The 20,739-nt window shown below is 45.1% G+C and overlaps 1 protein-coding gene and 1 long non-coding RNA gene across 2 annotated transcripts in view; both read left to right on the forward strand.

The window, feature by feature from the left end:
- Positions 1-20,739, forward strand: part of LOC310843992 — a 468,743-nt gene that overhangs the window by 81,968 nt on the left and 366,036 nt on the right. The gene's annotated exons all lie outside the window — the stretch shown is intronic.
- LOC310842775 (taste receptor type 2 member 40-like) lies at positions 6,095-7,000 on the forward strand (the record flags this gene model as incomplete). Its single annotated transcript, XM_083734914.1, has 1 exon — positions 6,095-7,000. One exon carries the CDS (start codon positions 6,095-6,097, stop codon positions 6,998-7,000), a length of 906 nt encoding a protein of 301 aa, XP_083591040.1.

Below are 20,739 nucleotides of genomic sequence, written 5' to 3' on the forward strand. Positions count from 1 at the left end.
TGCTGTTTTCCTCTCTTCTGTACATTGCAGGGACGTTCCCATCCTTTATTATATGCTTAGCTTCTTCTGTCTTCTTGATTCACTCCCTTCTGCACCATGTTAAGAGGATGCAACAGAACAGAGAAGGTTTTAGAGATCAGAGGATGGACGTTCAATTGAGAGCAGTCAAGATGGTGGCATCATTCCTTCTCCTCTACACTGTAGCCTTTGCAGCTGAGATTTCACTCATGTTGTTCATCAATCCCTTGACAGTGGTATTGTCCATTGTTATGGTGGCCGGATATCATTCAGGACATGCCATCAGTTTGATTATCACAAATTCCAAACTCAGGCAGATGTTCCTCATGACTTTGTGGGATCCTTTGCGTCAGAGACTGTGGACAACTATATCACCTTCCTATCCCAAGACTCCCAAAGGAACGAGTCAGTCTTAGGGATGTTTGAAGCATCTTGTGAAATTTTACTAATAGTCAAGCCTCTCCCCCCCCCCCAAATCTCCCTAAAAATTACTCAGACATTTCTTTGAGCAGAAGCCAAACAGCCTTTGGCAACATCTCTGTATCTCCATTGGCAGAGTCTGGAGGAAATGATCTTATTCTTCTATCATGTGGCTTGAAGGAAATATTATTTGCTACAACAGAAAAAGCTGAGAAACACTATCCGGCTCCTCGTTTGAACAATATTGTCATGTTTCAATAAATAGCTCATGCTGATTCATGCTGTGGTCTTCAGATGCAGGTGCTGAGGGTGTGTTGCAATGGGTTCATGAGCTCTGGAAGAGGAAGTGTGTTGACAATTGTAGCTTTAATTGTGAATGGCAGGGTGGACAAATCAAGGCACATAGTTGCCACTACAGAAAGGAGGAGCCATGCCAATCTCCCATATGTTCATTCATAAATCCATTTGTCCTGTTCCTACATTGATTTGTAATATATACATGGGGGATTTGCACTTTAAATACTTTTAAAGTATGCATGTTATCACAAAATACATATTTAAATACACATTTTATGTGTATTTTCAAATGCATTTTTTAAACCAAAAATGCGGGAATTGTTCATTTATTTTGGAACTTTTTTGAAAATTGTATCGCATAAATTTTGGAGAAGTGCGAAATCTGAAAAATGATTGTGTTCTGATCTGTGTATTAGTTTGGGATGTGTCAATTAGCTTGGTTCAGTTAAAAATGCAGAGCAATTGAAATTCCATCCATCTCTAGTTGCTGCTGGTAATTTAAATAGTGGACCTGGGAACTGGACCCTAAGGGCAGATGTGTAAATAGGAAGCAGGATAAAGAACATAGAGAAAGCATTGTTGCATAATGCCTCTTGCTTCCCGGCTAAAGGATAGAGAGGGGGATGTGAGTGTGAGTGCAAACTAGCAAAAATTATATTCATTGCTCCACCCACTTTTCCTCTGGCTCCACCCACCACTGCGATGTGGCCCTACAGGCTTAGGCTGAAAATGTTTCGCTGCCCATTATCTATTCTAGAGGTTAGACTACAAACAATGGCTAATTGTCACTGATGGCTTTTCTCTGCAGGTGGCCCTAAGAATAAAATATCTGGCTAGATTCTCAATTTCAGAGAATGCATGTCCTCTATTCTATGCATCAGTGGGATGGATTCCACCCTCCCTGATAACTTCTGCCTACCAGGAGTTGATAAGAAATATCTCCCATGGCACTCCTTTTGTTTCCATCTTCTCAAGTTGGAAAAACATCAGCGGCTCATTTCCCTGTGTGTACTTGCTGGAACGGCATGCACCAAATGCACATCAGCTGGTCACACCTGAGAGGTGGAGAGAGGCCCTCTCCCCTGAGTCTCCAGGGATGAAAATGAAGCTTATCATGTGCCATGCATTCTTATCCGCTTGCCACCACTTTGTCATCTCAGAATGTCATGGACGACGCATGTTAGCTTCAGCATCTATGTTCAGTTGTCTGGTACAGGATATTTAGAGAATAAACTCTTTTGTTTCTTTTTTTAAAATAATTTTTAAAAACCTCTGCCTGGTTCCCTGTAGCTTTGCTTCTCGCAATGAGGGAACCGCCAGAAGGCCCTCGGCGCTGGACCTCAGCGTCCGGGCAGAATGATGGGGGTGGAGACGCTCCTTCAGGTATACTGGACCGAGGCCGTTCAGGGCTTTAAAGGTCAGCACCAACACTTTGAATTGTGCTCGGAAACGTACTGGGAGCCAATGTAGGTCTTTCAAGACCGGTGTTATATGGTCTCGGCGGCCGCTCCCAGTCACCAGTCTAGCTGCCGCATTCTGGATTAGTTGTAGTTTTCGAGTCACCTTCAAAGGTAGCCCCACGTAGAGTGCATTGCGGTAGTCCAAGCGGGAGATAACCAGAGCATGCACCACTCTGGCGAGACAGTCCGCAGGCAGATAGGGTCTCAGCCTACGTACCAGATGGAGCTGGTAAACAGCTGCCCTGGACACAGATTTGACCTGTGCCTCCATGGACAGCTGTGAGTCCAAAATGACTCCCAGGCTGCGCACCTGGTCCTTCAGGGGCACAGTTACGCCATTCAGGACCAGGGAATCCTCCACACCTGCCCGCCTCCTGTCCCCCAGAAACAGTACTTCTGTCTTGTCAGGATTCAACCTCAATCTGTTAGCCGCCATCCATCCTCCAACCGCCTCCAGACACTCACACAGGACCCTCACAGAGTCTCTTCAAAACCAACAAGCGTTGTCTGTACATCACATATATTTTTCAGATATTCTGTAAATTTCCCCCAGTCCTCGATAAACATTTGGTCTTTCTGATATCGAATCTTCCCAGTCAATTTGTCCAATTCTGCATATTCAGTCAATTTCCTTCTCCATTCTTCCACTGTTGGAATTTCTTCCTGTTTCCATCTTTGGGCCAGAAGTATCCTTGCGGCAGTCACTGCATATTGAAACAGTTTACAGTCTCTCTTATTAATTTTGTTTCCTACCATTCCTAATAGAAAGGCCTCTGTTTTGTTAACGAACGTATATTTCAACATATTTTTCAATTCATTGTATATCATTTCCCAGAAGTCTTTCACCCTTTTACACTCCCACCACATATGATAGAAAAACTCTTTTGTTTCTTTGCCTTTATCCTTCCTCTTAATAAAGCTTCAGAACTGGAACCTGGGGGTAGATTACGTATATTTTGGAAAGTCCACTAATCTTTCCTACTGCGTTCTAAGCCTCTCATTCATGTCATGCCATTTAAAAAAGGGGGAAATAAAGGGAAAGGTGGATTAAAAAATGCTCAGCAGTGACTTGGGGCAGGGGGTTAAGCAATAGTTGGCCCATCCCAGGATATGTGTGTGTGTGTGTGTGTGTGTGTGTGTGCGCACACACACATGCAGATCTTGAAAATGCTCTCACTCAAGGTTTAGGTTTGGATGGGAGTAGGGAGAAGCTGAACTGCCCCTAGGGCAGGGGGGCAGGTTTCCAACTCCACAACATCCATGAATTTGCCTAACACCTTTTTGAAGCCACCTGAGCCACCATCACATCTTGTGACTGTGAGTCCAATAGTTTTAATTGTGCTCTGTGTGAAAAGTACTTGTTCTCCTCCCTTATATGCCATGAATGACTCTCCCCACTCCATTCCCTCTCTTGTCATCCTCTTGACTTTTGCCAGTCTTGCTTTCCCCAGGGAATGAATGCATGAGACATTAATGGAGTTGAGGCCACAGCTTCCATTAAATCCAAGGATCTGCAAAGGAACTCAAAAGCCACCCAACATGTGTCACTGTCTGGGTTGTAGGTGGCCGCCATCCAGACCTGACACACCAGGACCAAGGTATGGATGATAACAATGGTAGCAGTTCAATGGAGGATGGAAACTCGATCAGGAACAGGAACAGGAACAGCAGAGTATAAACCACATTGCTGTGGCAAAGAACCAGGGCAAAATGCTGGCCTTATATACTCCTCTTGGGCTTGCTTCCAGGTGCTGCACATCTCCTGATCTGGCCACACCCAACTCCCCCAAGACAAACACAGCAAGGGCCTGGTTCTGCAACTCCTCACTGTGCTCAGGGCCTCACCCAGGCAAATACTCATGGTACTCCTTACAACATGTGTGAGCAGCATGACTTGGTGAAAATGACCAGAGGCATTCATCCACTTGCACATGGGTGATGACACCAACAGGGCTCGGGATAGCAGATGGGAGCATTCATTGATTTGTTCCCGTCTTCACCCCTTCACCTAGATGGCTTTGAAAGAGGGTGAGAGGACTGTCTATGGTTATTAGCCATGATGATCATGCTCTGTCCCCACAGTTGAGTTGGAGGAAGCAATGCTTCCAAATACAATTGGCTGGGAACTGCAAGAGGGGAGAGTGTTGTTCTTGTGCTCATGTTCTGCTCCCTGGTTTCCCACAGACATTTGGTTGGCCACTCTGAGAACAGGATCCTGGATCAGGTGGGCCTTTGGCCTGATCTAGTAGGGCTTTTCTTATGTTCTAAGTGCAACAGCACTCTCACAACTTCTGATTTTTATGAACTGGTGTTGATAGAGGTATATTGCCTCTGAAATTGGAGGTATAGCACAAACATCATGCCTGTTTGCCTACGTCAGTGGTGGCCAAACTTGGCCCTCCAGCTATTTTTGGACTACAACTCCCATCATCCCTAGCTAACAGGACCAGTGGTCAGGGATGATGGGAATTGTAGTCCCAAAACAGCTGGAGGGCCAAGTTTGGCCACCACTGGCCTACATAGTCCCTTCCGGCAGGCAGATGATGATGATGATGATGATGATGATGATAATAATAATAATAATAATAATAATAATAATAATAATAATAATAATAAAATAAATAATAAATAAATAATAAAAAATAATAATTTATTATTTGTACCCCACCCATTATTTGTCTCCCTAGCCACTCTGGGCGGCTTCCAGCAAAGATTAAAAATGCATTAAAATGTCACACATTAAAAACTTCCTGAACAGGGCTGCCTTCAGATGTCTTCTAAATGTCAGGTAGTTGTTTATCTCTTTGACATCTGATGGGAGGGCGTTCCACAGGGCGGGCGCCACTACCGAGAAGGCCCTCTTCCTGGTTCCCTGGGTCAAAGCAGCACTCGATTTTATCTCCAGCAGTAGGTCTGGCCAAATTTTTGAACATATGGGCTGGTTTATTTTATTTTTATTTTTATTGCATGGGCAGGAGGGTACAAAACTCCCTCTTCCCTTTCAAGAACTGCAATCTATAGATTTATTGCGGCCATTGGCCCATATCGAAAACAATACAATTCAAGAACTGCAAATATTTTTGGAGGGAAGGGAGGAGGGCCTGAAATTTACCAGAGTTCCCTTGCATCTCTGATGGGTTCACCATATCTCCCCGTCCCCCAATGGTCCAAATGATATTTTGGAGGAAAAGTTGGTCAGGGTAAAGAAAGGATGCCCCCCAGGAACAGAGTACCGGTGGGGGGGGGCGATAGATCAGTCACCAGCCCAAAGGAGTTCCTCTGATAAGTTTCCTCCCTATAATCATACATCCACTGACACTGAAAACAGCCCAACACACACATACCAATTTTCGAAGGGCTGCAAATGGGATCATGAAGGAGGAGTATTCTCAACCCTCCCTATTTTATAGCATAAGAAAAAAAAACACACATAGTTTGTAGCCCTGAAGATCTTAGAATCTAAAGTATGACTATAAGAAGAGAATGGACAGCAGGAAGGGGTGAAAGAGATGTGTTTGAGCAGATGCATCTTTCAAATGTATGTTCAGGAGAAAGGCTGGGATTAAAGCCAAATTGGAAATCACACCAAGCATTTGCATGCCCTGAAACAACACCAGAATAAAACACACAGTATAGATTTCGGGCGACTTCCTGGACCAGGAGAATGAGAATGTAGGTGTGGACAATGCATGTGCTCTGGCTGGATCCCAAAAGAATGGAAGGCTGTAGGACTGATGGAACCAGGTAATACCAATACTTCACATTGCCCTGTCTACTGTTTCTCAACATGACCAGAGCTACATGCTACCCCTGAAGATCCTTGACAGGATTGTCCAAATCGCAGATTGTATGTGGATATATCACAAAGGCAAGAAGCACAGGCAAGGGTGAGTGCAAGGATGTCAGATTCTGTTCATAAAACCTTACAAGTCATAATTGTGAGCCAGGGCGCTGTGGGCATGGCTGCCAGTGCTTTCATTGTGGCCGTTGGCTACACAGACTGGGCGAAAAGGAAAAAGCTGCCCACTTGCGACGTGATCCTGGTCTGCCTCTGTTCATCTCGGCTTCTTCTCCAGGGAACCATCCTGCACTCTGCCCTCTTACCGAAGATGTACCAGTGGGAAGTGATCAGAGTCCACTATGTCCTCCTGGTTTTGGCCAGCACAGCTTGCCTCTGGTTTGCTGCGTGCCTCAGCATGTTCTACTGTGCCAAGATCAGCACTTTCACCCAGCGGTACTTTCTGATAATCAAGCTGAGAATCGTCAGGATGGTTCCGCAGATTGTGCTGGGTTCGGTGCTGGTCTCTTTGATCTCTTCTCTCCCTTTCATCTGGATGGATTATAGTGTCCACCTCTGCAACTCAACCAGGAGCTTTCTGAGAAACGCCACCTTTGACAGCCCCGCCGGGACCATCTCCTACTTCAAGGGTTTCATCATGTTCCTGACATTGGCAGTCATCCCGCTTCTGTTCTTTGTAGCATCATCCACCTTGCTCATTGCATCTCTGTGGAGACACACCAAGGAGATGAGGCACGGTGCGGCGGACAACAAGGACCTGAGGACTGATGCTCACATCACCGCCATTAAATCTCTGATCTCTTTCCTGATGCTCTACATCTGCAGCTTTGTGGCTGAGATACTTGTGGGAATGCCTTCCTGCCAAGCGAGGAGCAGATGGAAAGATGATATCTGTTCACTGGTGATTGCTGTGTGTCCTTCGATCCATTCCATTCTTTTGATTCTTCTGAATGTTAGACTGAAGCTGGCATTCAAAAACATGCTATTTTACATGAAATGCTGTTAAGTGATCCATAAAGACAGAATCAGCTGCTTTGGTGGGAACTGGGGCCAAAAAGAATTTGAGGAAGGAAAACTGCTTCTTTTTAAGTGCGCCTACAAATGTGCCGAGGGACGCAGGTGGCGCTGTGGGTTAAAGCCTCAACGCCTAGGACTTGCCGATCGAAAGGTCGGCGGTTCGAATCCCTGCGGCGGGGTGCGCTCCCGCTGCTTGGTCCCAGCGCCTGCCAACCTAGCAGTTCGAAAGCACCTCCGGGTGCAAGTAGATAAATAGGGACCGCTTACCAGCGGGAAGGTAAACGGCGTTTCCGTGTGCGGCTCTGGCTCGCCAGAGCAGCGATGTCACGCTGGCCACGTGACCCGGAAGTGTCTCCGGACAGCGCTGGCCCCTGGCCTCTTGAGTGAGATGGGCGCACAACCCCAGAGTCTGTCAAGACTGGCCCGTACGGGCAGGGGTACCTTTACCTTTACCTTTTTTACAAATGTGCAGTTGTATAGTCTTTTGTTTTCCCCTTTCTTTTGCATTTATATCCCACCTGTTCTCCATCAAGCTCAAGGTGGTGTCTCCAGTTTTATCTTCATAGCAACCTGTGAGTTTATGTTAGGCTCAGAGGCAGTGACTGGCCCTCAGTTACCTAGTGAGCTTCATGGCTGAGTGGGGAATTTGAACCCTGGTCTCCCAGGTCCTAGTCTGACACTCCAACCGCTACACCACATTGGTTCTCATTCACATTTTGTTAAAGCAGGTTCATTTTTCCCCCCAAAGCAAGATTGGCCAATAAGGGATGCTTTGGATAGAGGGCTTTTTAGGTAAAGGTAAAGGGACCCCTGACCATAAGGTCCAGTCGTGGCCGACTCTGGGGTTGCGGCGCTCATCTTGCTTTATTGGCTGAGGGAGCCGGCATACAGTTTCCAGGTCATGTGGCCAGCATGACTAAGCCTCTTCTGGCGAACCAGAGCAGCACACGGAAGCGCCGTTTACCTTCCCGCCAGAGCGGCACCTATTTATCTACTTGCACTTTGACATGCCTTCAAACTGCTAGGTGGGCAGGAGCAGGGACCGAGCAACGGGAGCTCACCCCGTCGCGGGGATTCGAACCGCCGACCTTCTGATCGGCAAGTCCTAGGCTCTGTGGTTTAACCCACAGCGCCACCCGCGTCCCTAGAGGGCTTTTTACAAAAACACAAAATCGTTTATTGTATTTAGAGAGTGAAAATTATTTATATCACCTAGATATATTAAATGGTTGCTGCTGTTATTGTAAGCAAAACCAGGACTCTGATCCAAATAACTAGCCTGTGCATTTTTTAAAAAAATGATTTTAAGTCTAAATAAAAAAAATCCAAGGAAGCTGTCTTCTACAAGTCTGACCACAGTACTGTCTACACTGATTGGCTACCATTCTTTTGAAGGCTTTAGCGAGAGATGCCAGGGGAATTTTAATGCAAGGCTCTACATGAAAAGCAGGTTCTCTGCCATGCAGATACAGTCTTCCACCATAACCCTGAATTTTGCTGATAAAAGCGAACTGGCTGAAAGTGGACTGAGATTGGTGGGGCAGTGCCAGCCTTAACTGGCAGCATGTAAGCTGATCAAACAGAAGTTGAGCTCCTGGGCCTATTACTGTGGAGCGATTAGTCAAATGTTGTTACTGTTGGGTTGAAGGAGGATGTTACAATTTGTCTAAGGCAGGGTGTGGATTCCAGAGTGAAGTGCTCCCCAGATTTGCATCTGAAGAGACCGCAATATTATTTTGAGGCTGCTTCCTGTTCTTAGATAAATAGCAGGTGCATAGCTATAGCTTTGCCAGGTGCATCAGTTTATGGGTTACTTGAAGGGTGGCCTCCTTCCACCTGTAGCTACAGAGGCTATGGATTGGTTGAGCAACTAATCCCACACTGTTTCCATTTCACCGGAGTTCATTCACAGGTCTGTTTCATCCTGGTCTGTGCAGATGAAAAGTCCACAATTAGAGATTTTGTATGGATTTCCAACTCTAAGGTTGTATGACTCTATGACTTCATACATAAAAATAGATCCTTGTGAAAAGCAAAATATGCATTCCCAGCGCATTTGTCAGCAATATATGCATTTTATATATATATAGAAAAATCTAGTTACAAAGGTAAAGGACCCCTGTATGGTTAAGTCCAGTCAAAGGCGACTATGGGATTGTGGGGCTCATTTCGCTTTCAGGCTGAGGGAGCTGTCGTTTGTCCACAGGCAGCTTTCTGGGTCATGTGGCCAGCAGGACTAAACTGCTTCTGGCGCAACAGGACACTGTGACAGAAAACAGAGTGCATGGAAAGACCATTTACCTCCCGGTCGCAGCAGTACCTGTTTATATACTTGCATTGGCGTGCTTTCGAACTGCTAGGTTGGCAGGAGCTGGGACAGAGCAATGGGAGCTCACTCCATCGCAGGGATTTGAACCGCCAACCTTCCAATCGGCAAGCCCAAGAGGCTCGGTGGTTTAGACCACAGTGGCATCCTCATCCCCCAAAGCACTATGATACCACTGTAAGCAGTCATAGGTTTTCCCCAAAGAATTCTGGCAGCTGTAGTTTGTTAAGGGACACTGTGATGAGTGCCAGAGCTCATGGAAATGCCGTTTACCTTCCTGCCGCAGCGGTACCTATTTATCTACTTGCACTGGCGTGCTTTCAAACTGCTAGGTTAGCAGGAACTGGGACAGAGTAATGGGAGCTCACCCCGCCGTGCGGATTCAAACCACCGACTTTCCGATTGGCAAGCCCAAGAGGCTTGGTGGTTTAGACCACAGTGCCACCCTCGTCCCTTATAAAAATCTAAACTGCATATTTTTGTACACAATTTTTGCTCACTAAAACTGCTTCACAAACCGCTTTGAAAAATGGACCAAATTCCTTGCTCATTCCTCACCCAGACCTCGAGGCCTGGTATATATCTGTTGCTGAGAATCAAAAGCAGGGAGAGAGAGCTGTCACTCATACAGTGCTAGCAGGCTTCCCATCCACATCTGCCTGATCACTGTCGTAATAGGATGCTGGACAAGGTGAGACTTTGGCCTCATCCAACAGGACACATTTATATCATATATGTGTGTGTGTGTGTTGAAGCTTCGAGAAACACCTTTGTACTGTCACGTGGCCTAGTCATCTTAGCATTGTCTCACCAACGCTTCTTTTTGTAAGGGGTGGGGAGGTGTCTACATAATGAAAAGCCGAAAGTGAACGGGGACAAAAACAACACATTTCATTAGATGTGATTAAATACTTAATTACCTTACCCCATCCATTAGGAATTATATTAGTATAATCAAATACAAAAGACACATACATGCAAAAAGGAAATTAGTAGAGAGAGGTGTGTTGTAATAAAAGTAATAATAATAACTAAGAGAGAGTGTATAAGATACAGGACAACATGGAAGTGGGGGAAGGGGAGGGGGAATGAAAGCAGGAAAGAAGAGAGAAAGGAAAAAGAGAAGAAGAAAAATGGAGAAAGAGAAAAATGTGTGTGTGTGATATATGAATATGCAGAGGAGAGGTATTCAGAAGTCATTTGAAAATAGATTGTAAGTTATTATTTTAATGGTTTTTCAATTTTACTGTTTTTATATTTGCAATGGTGTTCCGTACGTTTTTCTTGTATTGTGAAGGCGCTCCATGGGAAATGAATAATAATAATATATGTGCAGAAACCTCTGACTTTTATATGAAGGGGATCAAGCAGAAGGATTTGGGGTGGGGGAGATCTTCTGAAATGTGTGGCAGGAGATGGGATAATGAGTATTTTTTATTGGTTGTTTGGTTGATTGATTGATTGATTGATTGACTGTCTGACTGTGTTTATATCAAACACTTTCCCAAGGAGCTCAAGATGGTGACCATGGTTCTCCCCCTCATTTAATCCCCACAACAAGCCTGTAATGTAGGTTATTCTCAAACACAGTGACCGGCCCAAGGGTACCCATTGCTGCGTGGAGACTTGAACCCTGGTCTCCCAGTTCCTAGACCAACACTCTAACCACTGTACCACACTGACTGGCTCATTTTATATATTTACCTAGGAATCCAACCAATTGAAATCAATGGGACTTACTTATGAGAAGACACATGTAGGCTTGCACTGTAAAACAGGGGTGGGGGCAACTGGCTGCGCACCTGAGGCTGTTTTGCAACGTTCAGATAGAACATTTTGATATAATATTTGATACATTTTGATATAATATTTTGAACTCGCCTACTTTGGTGCGGTTGAGGCACACCGGGTTGCTCCATTTGTCACTATCTTGAAAAACTCTTGACAATTTGAGCAGCCGCTGAATATAATTCATCTGGAGCACCTTTTCATGCTAATATTTCCACCCCCAACCCATGCATTAATTTTGTAATATCAGTTTAAGCTTCTCTCCGGAAAGAGTCAAGGGGATGCTAATCAAACCAAGTTAGTTAGAGACAATGATACGGTTGGCTGGTGCATTGGCCTTCTCAAAAATTTCAAGTGGTCATTAGTTAAGGTGCTGCTGGAGGGATTATTTGACATATCGTCCTAGGTATCATGAGTTTCTCATTAGAGTAGGATGGCGAAGCCACTCAAGGCTGCCGCGAGCCAAATATATCTGATCAAATGAGGTCAGCACAATGGAACTTTCCTGGCGCTGTAAAGTTGCATTTGTAATGAAATCAGGACAAATGCTTTTCCTGGGCAAGAGCATATAGGACAATGGTTGCAAGCACAGAAGTGTGGGCCAAACCATTCCACCAGCATGTTTTGTGTGGTTAAAAATAAAATAAAAAGTCTGTACCATAGAAGACCAAGCAGTGGGCAAGAAGTACCTGTGGGGTGCAGGTTACATACTACTAAACTAGGTATGTTGTTGTTTAGTCATTTAGTCGTGTCTGACTCTTCGTGACCCCAAAGTCATGCCAGGCACTCCTGTCTTCCACTGCCTCCCGCAGTTTACTCAAACTCATGCTGGTAGCTTCGAGAACACTGTCCAGCCATCTCGTCCTCTGTCGTCCCCTTCTTCTTGTGCCCTCCATCTTTCCCAACATCAGGGTCTTTTCCAGGGAGTCTTCTCTTCTCATGAGGTGGCCATAGTATTAGAGTCTCAGCTTCAGGATCTGTCCTTCCAGTGAGCACTCAGGACTGATTTCCTTCAGAATGGATAGGTTTATCTTCTTGCAGTCCATGGGACTCTCAAGTGTCTCCTCCAGCACCAGGAGACTAGGCATACTGACCGGAGAAAGTGCAAATTGCCTGGAGAAGGCACAAAATGCAGTTGAGATATGCTAGGCATAGGCAAACTCGGCCCTTCACATGTTTTGGGACTACGACTCCCATCATCCCTGACCACTGGTCCTGTTGGCTTGGGATGATGGGAGTTGTAGTCCCAAAACATCTGGAGGGCTGAGTTTGCCTGTGCCTGAGATATGCACGTTACCCAAAACCTGTTGGAGATTATGTTAAAGTCCATGGAATGTGCAAACTAAACAAATTCCCAAGGTCTGTTGGAGATTTATTTTAAAGATATATGTTTTTTATTGATATATAGCCAAAAAACATCCGTCTGTCTCCAGTGGCGGAGGAAGGGGGGCGGGCTGCCCGGGGTGTCATCACTGAGGGGGGTGACAAAAATATTTGGGGTTTTTCCCCCAAAAAAGGGGGGCTCACAAAACCTTTTAGTTCAGTTAACAAATGTAACGAAATGCGGCTGGCACTGCGCGCCACACTGCGGGGGCCGGCACTTACTGTGGGGCCTGCAGCATGCCCGAGCCACGCGTCTCTCCTGGGAGTGACGTGGTGGCTTGGGCTCCTGCAGGCTTTGCACTGCCTGAAATGGCAGCGTGGGGCTTGCTTCTGCCCACAGCCTCACCCTCAGCTGCCCTACAGCTGAGGGGGGTGGTGGTGGTGGAAAGGTTCCACGCAGCACGCCCCACCCCCATGGGCGGCTCGCGCTACACCTGGCACCTGAGCGGCTAGCTATGCCGCTGTCTGTGTCAAGAGACAACAGAATGTGCTTCTGGGGGTGACGCCAAACCATTGCATTAGCAGCACCAACTGACCTCCCCAGGGCACAAGCCTGGGCAGTGTGTATGGAGGTCCTGGGAAGGAAAGCAGAGCAAGATGTTTGGCACCAACTTGGCTGCAGGAGTTGCCGTAAGGATGCTTACAAGGTGCCACCCAACCGCCTTAGGGACCCCAATCTGGATTTGTGTAGGGTTCACTCCCTTAGCCTTTTCTTCTTCTGAAGATATCCTGCAAGGCATCAAAGGTTTAGGATCAGGGTTTTCCATTACAACTCCCCACTTATAACATTTCAGGTCAACGAATATTAATATCCTTCTCTTTCACTTTACAATACAGTAGTACCTCAGGTTAAGAACTTAATTCATTCTGGAGGTCCATTCTTAACCTGAAACTGTTCTTAACCTGAGGTACCACATTAGCTAATGGGGCCTCCTGCTCTCGCCACGCCGCCGGAGCACGATTTCTGTTCTCATCCTGAAGCAAAGTTCTTAACCCAAGGTACTATTTCTGGGTTAGCCGAGTCTGTAACCTGAAGCATCTGTAACCTGAAGCGCCTGTAACCCTAGGTGCCATTGTATTACTATCTCAACCAGAATGTCTACATAGCAATTCATTGATAGCTAATATAATATCCTGAGAAACATGAACTAGGACAATAGTTTCTTTTGTGGCAGGATTAGGATTGCAATGCATTTTCCATAAGCATCGCTGTAGGGGTATTATTTTTTTAAAAAAATGCTTCCATAATTCTTCAAAAGGACTCCATGGCATAGAATAATAGCTTCTGCCAGCCCACTCTAACAGATGGTAAGATGGACTTTGCCCTCAACTCATGGTCTTACTCAACTATGTTTTCATCTCATAGCTTTGTGGAAATATCTGTTTCCCAAGCTCATGTATTACATGATGATAGCAGAAAGGTGGCATTGTGATCTGGAACTTGCCCAGCAAGGAGTCTTCCTCCTCATCGATCTATTACTTGCTGCTCCCTCTGCTGGCTGAGAAAAGCTAATTTCCTGTGTCACACTTTTAATAAGAACTTTGACTTGAGTACAACTTTGAGGGTTGAACTCAAGCAGCATTTACTCAGAGCAGATTCACTGAAATTTATTGCCCCTACTAAGTTGAGTCCATTAATTTCAACGGATCTACGCTGAGTAGAAGTTAGTTGAATACAGTCTTGAGGGTGGGCTGTGGTGGATTTTTTCCCCAATCCATAAAACTCAAAATGATTTGCTAGATATCAAATACACTGTGTTTGATTTATTCAATCAAGAACATTTACATTTACTTTGGGCTGTATAGAGCTGAGGTGCTCGCAAAATCATTTCTCTCCATCTAAATTTCTTCCCGGATCTTCCCGGAGTTCAGGACCACCCGGCCTTGTTTGCAAAACAAAACCAATGCTTTAGAAACTTTAGAAACTTTCCATAGTCACATTTTTTTAAAAAAACAAAAAAACCCAATATTTATATAGAGTGCTGTTCATTCGTGGATTGTCGCAACTTTCCATTTGTACAGTTCATTCACGACTCTTTCCCCCTCTGTGTTACTGATGCTCACATGCCCATGGATAAAACACTGTAAAAAAGTAATCCTGGTGTGAAGCTTTCTGTGCAGTGTTTTATTACAGTGATAGCTTTCTTCTCAAACTTAATCCGTTCTGGAAGTCTGTTCCAAAACGAAAGCCTTCCAAAACCAAGGCGCATTTTCCCGATAGAAAGTAATCCAAAATGCATTAATCCATTCCAGACTTTTAAAAACAACCCCTAAAACAGCAATTTAACATGAATTTTACTCTCTAATGAGACCATTGATCCATAAAATGAAAGCAAGAAACAATGTACTGCAGTCACACAATCAATCAATCAATCAATCAATCAGGAGCTGAACTGGGTTCCACACAGTCACAAAAACAAAAAAAAAGAGAACCACAAAAACAGACAGACCTCAGCGTAACACTCAAAACAGAAGCGTGGCACTCAAATCGGAAGTGTAACACTCAAAACAGAGCATGTTCAGCTTCCAAAAAGGGGTTGCAAACCGGAACACTTACTTCCGTGTTTGCAGTGTTTGGGTTCCAAGTTGTTTGAGTACCAAGGCATTTGCACCTTTCTTATTATTATTAGTATTATTAGTATTAGTATTATTCTAGAATCAGCTCAACAGGTGTAGGGGAGCAGCTATGTTGGTTTTCCAGTACAGTGGTACCTTGGGTTAAGAACTTAATTCGTTCTGGAAGTCCGTTCTTAACCTGAAACTGTTCTTAACCTGAAGCACCACTATAGCTAATGGGGCCTCCCGCTGCTGCCACGCAGCCAGAGCACGATTTCTGTTCTCATCCTGAAGCAAAGTTCTTAACCTGAGGTACTATTTCTGGGTTAGCGGAGTCTGTAACCTGAAGCATCTTTAACCTGAAGTGTATGTAACCTGAGGTACCACTGTAGGTGAATCTTCATTGCTTACTGGGAGGGAGAGGCAGAGGAAAGTTCAGGACTATGCAAACCGACTGGCAGAGTTAATTCAGGATTCCTGATGGTACTTTTGCATGACGCTGACCTCCCTACTGATGCCTCCTTCTGACTTCTAGAAGGCAACAATCATCTCCCTGCCAAGAATTAGTGCAGCAACTCCTCCCCAGGTTTTGAGCAGCTTATGCCTTTCTCCGAATGCAGGTCACCATACAGAGCGGCTGGGTGATTACAGCAAAACTACATAGGTTCGCACTGCATGGCCGGTGGTGGGCGGGGTGATGATACAGTGTCCAATCTCTTCCTTGCATTTACAATTTTGTTAAGTTCTAACTTGTTCTCTCTTTGCAGTCTTCTTTCTAAAATGGCACTCAAACGAAATGTGAGCCAATCAAATCAAAGAAAGAGCTCCCTTCCTCGTGTTGTTCCTTCCACTTCAAATGGTTATAAGTGTTTGCTCGTCTCCAAAACTCATTCTTTGTTGTTGTTGTTGTTTAGTTGTTTAGTCGTGTCCAACTCTTCGTGACCCCATGGACCAGAGCACGCCATGCACTCCTGTCTTCCACTGCCTCCCGCAGTTTGGTCAGGCTCATGTAGCTTCAAGAACACTTGTGATAATGTGGCATAGCTAATTGAACTGGACCCCAATTAGGCACAGCTGCTTGAATGGAAGCCCGGCACACTTCCGCCTGGCGCCTCTGCTCCCCGTCCTCCATCCTCCGTCAGCCACAGCTGCAGAGTTTTCCCGCAGCGTGCTGTTGCTCCCCGGTGTTTATCAGATCAAACACACTTAGACGTCAGTGTGTTTATAACTCAGTCTTTATTCATGCAAAACAAAAAAAAATTCCTTCCAGTAGCACCTTAAAGACCAACTAAGTCAGTTCTTGGTATGAGCTTTCGTGTGCATGCACACTTCTTCAGATACACACAGTTAAACAATAAAAGAGCTTTCCTGGGCTCAGAGCGCTCATATTGCTTGTGTCTCCTTCAGAAGCCGGAACAAAACAGACAGTGAGAAAACACCACTCCCACCTTGTAGTCACGCCTCAGGAATGGAGAGACGTCACTCAGAACTCCTTAACCCTGTGAGTTCTGAAACTAGCCACAACACTATCCAACCATCTCGTCCTCTGTCGTCCCCTTCTCCTTGTGCCCTCCATCTTTCCCAACATCAGGGTCTTTTCCAGGGAGTCTTCTCTTCTCATGAGGTGGCCAAAGTATTGGAGCCTCAGCTTCAGGATCTGTCCTTCCAATGAGCACGCAGGGCTGATTTCCTTAAGAATGGATACGTTTGATCTTCTTGCAGTCCATGGCACTCTCAAGAGTCTCCTCCAGCACCATAATTCAAAAGCATCAATTCTTCAGCGATCAGCCTTCTTGATGGTCTAGCTCTCACTTCCATACATCACTCATACATCACTCAAAACTCATTCTACATGAGGTTATATGGGGTGGACTTTTCGGGTCATTTATTTTCAAATTTGAAGGAATTTTCTCAATGAAAATTGCAAAAAATATGGTCCTTTACTCTGGCCTTTCAACACAACTTACTGAATGGGGGCGGGGGAGAGAACTTACAGGAATGTGGCATCAACTGGTTGTCTGAATCTGCAAAATACTGGAGACAGTATTAAGATGTCCCCAGCATATTGCAAAGCTGAAGGTCAGGCTATAGGTCTTGAACACAACATGAGAACATGCTTGCCCTCTGCTTCCCTGTCAACCTCACAGTCTCAGGACAGTCCCAGATTTATAATAATTTAACCACTGAACAATTATGACAGGTGATGAATTGAGCGCAAGGAGCTAGTTCTCAGTGTGCTATTAATCATGAGGCCACCATGCAGGGAGAGAACAAGCAATCTATATCAGTTACGAATGTTGTAAGGCACACATTACTCAGACAGCATGAAAAGGTCATTGTGCTGCTGAAAAGCAGGATGAGTAGATTTAGCTGGATTGATGAGAGACTCTGATTTTGTGTATTTATTTTCAAGGGAAAAAACATCATTAAATCTGCACAAACACCATAAATAACTGACTTAAGCAGGGGGAGGAGATCAAGTTTCAGACCAGTGTTCCACGTTTTTAGCAGCTTATTATATACTTCCCATGCAGCTAACTTTGCTTCTTTATATTTAGCCTGCTCTCCTGACCCAGAGACATGTAGGAATAAAGTATGGGGGCTTGCACACCCACACACATGTGAATCAACAATGCCAGAGGCCCAGTGCTGTGCATATGCTTCTGTGTGAAGATGTGTATATGGGCATGAGCGCACTAAAGGCTGTTTCAAATATCTTCATTTTCCATTCAGTGAGGTTGATGTTGGCGGCTTTCCAGAAAAAAAGACAACAATTTTCTGAATATTGTTGTCAGAACTATGGCTGGCAAAGAAACAGCCAGTGGGTTAACCAAACCTGCTGCTTTTGCTCAATGAAGCCAATTGCACATATGATGAGGCTACAGCCGTTCAGATCTGCACCATTCTCTGGGCTACTGGATTGAGAACATAGAATCATAGAATCGTAGAGATGGAATGTATTGGCAAAACTTATTTGGTGTTTCACATCTTTCTGACTAGTTGCAGGACCTTAGCCAGACCTAGCAAAGTAAATGCAGAATCCACGGAAGCAATTGGCAACTTGGCTGCAGACAGGATAGACGAAGCAGGAACCAGGAACTTGCAGTTAGGTGTTTATTATATACAGTGGACTATTTACAGGAACAGAACACAGATCTTCTGCTAGCTCTCTCTGACACGACTCACAACTCCTACACTGACACACTGAACTCTGAACCTGAACTCCTGAACTAACACATTCCAGTTAGTGGGCCATTAATTACCACTCCCTTGAAAAGAGCTTGACCAATCAGGAAGCTGTCTCCGTGCCTCTGTTATCACCAGGCAGACTTACTCCTTCAGATTGCCTTCTGGCTGTCTGCCAAACCTTAATTGACTCTGTGTGAGTAGCTGCACATACACAGTTTCCCAACAGAATGGACCACGAAGCTCATCTAGTCCAACCCCCTGCAATGCAGGAATCTTTTGCCCAGTGTAGGACTTGAATCCATGACTCTGAGATTAAAAGTCTCATGCTCTACCGACTGAGCACGGCACACAAATGGATATTGTACGTGATTCAGGCATTTTCACCTGTGCACATGATGAATCCCAGTGATTGGGCAGCCACAGAAACTGCAGAGCATGATTATACTTTACATTTTTATGCATGAAGGGAGTAATGTGGCCAGAGTTCAGTCTATTTTATGTGCTTCATCTCTTTATTCCTGGGTTTGACCACAAGCATGGCTATCCCTCTAGAAATTACCAGGATCTAAAAAGGTTTCTGTCCATGTGCAGTTTGCTCTTTGATTCTTTCCATTCATTCACCTATGGCATGTATATGTATACAGTGGTACCTCAGGTTAAGTACTTAATTCGTTCCGGAGGTCCGTACTTAACCTGAAACTGTTCTTAACCTGAAGCACCACTTTAGCTAATGGGGCCTCCTGCTGCTGCCGCGCCACCGGAGTACGATTTCTGTTCTCATCCTGAAGCAAAGTTCTTAACCTGAAGCACTATTTCTGGGTTAGCGGAGTCTGTAACCTGAAGCGTATGTAACCCGAGGTACCACTGTATGTATATGTATATGTATGTATATATATGTATATGTATGTTTGTGTGTGTGTATATAATATATATATATATATATATATATATGCAGGTTTTGGTGTCCTCGGGTGTCTTCCCGTGTAAAAGTTGGGGTGTCTAGGCGACGTTTCGACGAGGTCTCACTCAAACGTCGCCTAGACACCCCAACTTTTACACGGGAAGACACCCGAGGACACCAAAACCTGCATTCCTGTACCCGTGAAAATCTACGAAAGCAAATATATATATATATATATATATATATAGTCCTTTGTGGATAATCTATGCACACAAGAAACTGTGAGCATTAAAGGACAGCATTTTTAAACGTTAATGGAAAGTACAGCAATTACATCTGAGTTCCTTAACTGTCCTTGAAAAATTCCCCACTGAGAGAAATGCCAACAGGGAAGTGGAGGGAGAACAAATCTCCTGGAGAGCAATTTAATCAATGCTAGAAAAAGCCAGGCGGACTGGCTTCATGGTTTCACCCTGATCTAGATAAGGAGATCAGCATTGAAAGGGACAGCAAGCCCTACTGTGACACACTTATAAGAGCATTCGGTTTGTACCATTCAAACTCATAAAAAGATGTAGCACTAAGTAGGGCAAAAGAGGTTTGGGTCTTGTAGATGACTTACCGTATTTTTCCTTCTATAACACGCAGATGTTTTCTCCTAAAAAGGAAGGGGAAATGTCTGTGCGTGTTATGGAGCGAATGTGTGGTCCCTGGAGCCAAATGGTGCAAGGGGAGGCAAAAAAAAGCAGGCAAAAATCGCGCGTCTCCTAGAAGGGAAAGCTGAAAAGAGTAAGTGGCTGCTTTCCTGCATTCTGCCTCAGGGTCTTACTGCCCACCCACCTCTGTTTCCTTGCTGTGTTTGCTCAAACGGAACAAAGAGCAGGGAAAGCCCCTCCCCTCCAGGCAAGCAGAAGGGAAAGCTCCGTGCAGGAGGGAGAGAGAGAGAGAGAGCACGCTTGCGAGCTGGCTGGCTTGGGTGGGTAGGTGAGGGGAAACTTTTGCCTTCCTTTCCTCCCCCCCTTTAAACCCCTCTCCTGCATTCTTAGCCAGCTGCTTCTCTGCACACCCCTCTCGTGCTCCTTGTCCGTTCTGTGTTTTTCCTTCCCTCCCCACTTAAAATGTGGTTAAAAAGCATGGATCCACATGGATCCTCAGGATCTTTGCATTGGGTCACCCCAAATTCACCATCAGATCACATAGCATGTCCATGGCTACAGCCTGCCCCCCCAAAATCACGCACCCACTGTTGCCTGAGGCTGCAATGGTGCAAAAACGTGGTTAAAAAGCATGGATCCATATGGATCCTCAGGATCTTTGCATTAGGTCACCCCAAATTCACCATCAGATCACATAGCATGTCCATGGCTACAGCCTGCCCCCCCAAAATCACATACCCACTGTTGCCTGAGGCTGCAATGGTGCAAAAACGTGGTTAAAAAGCATGGATCCATATGGATCCTCAGGATCTTTGCATTAGGTCACCCCAAATTCACCATCAGATCACATAGCATGTCCATGGCTACAGCCTGCCCCCAAAAAATTACGCACCCACTGTTGCCTGGGGCTGCAATGGTGCAAAAACGTG

The sequence above is a fragment of the Podarcis gaigeae genome (assembly GCF_964106915.1).
Source record: "Podarcis gaigeae genome assembly, chromosome: 4".
In the NCBI taxonomy this organism is placed as follows: Eukaryota; Metazoa; Chordata; class Lepidosauria; order Squamata; family Lacertidae; genus Podarcis; species Podarcis gaigeae.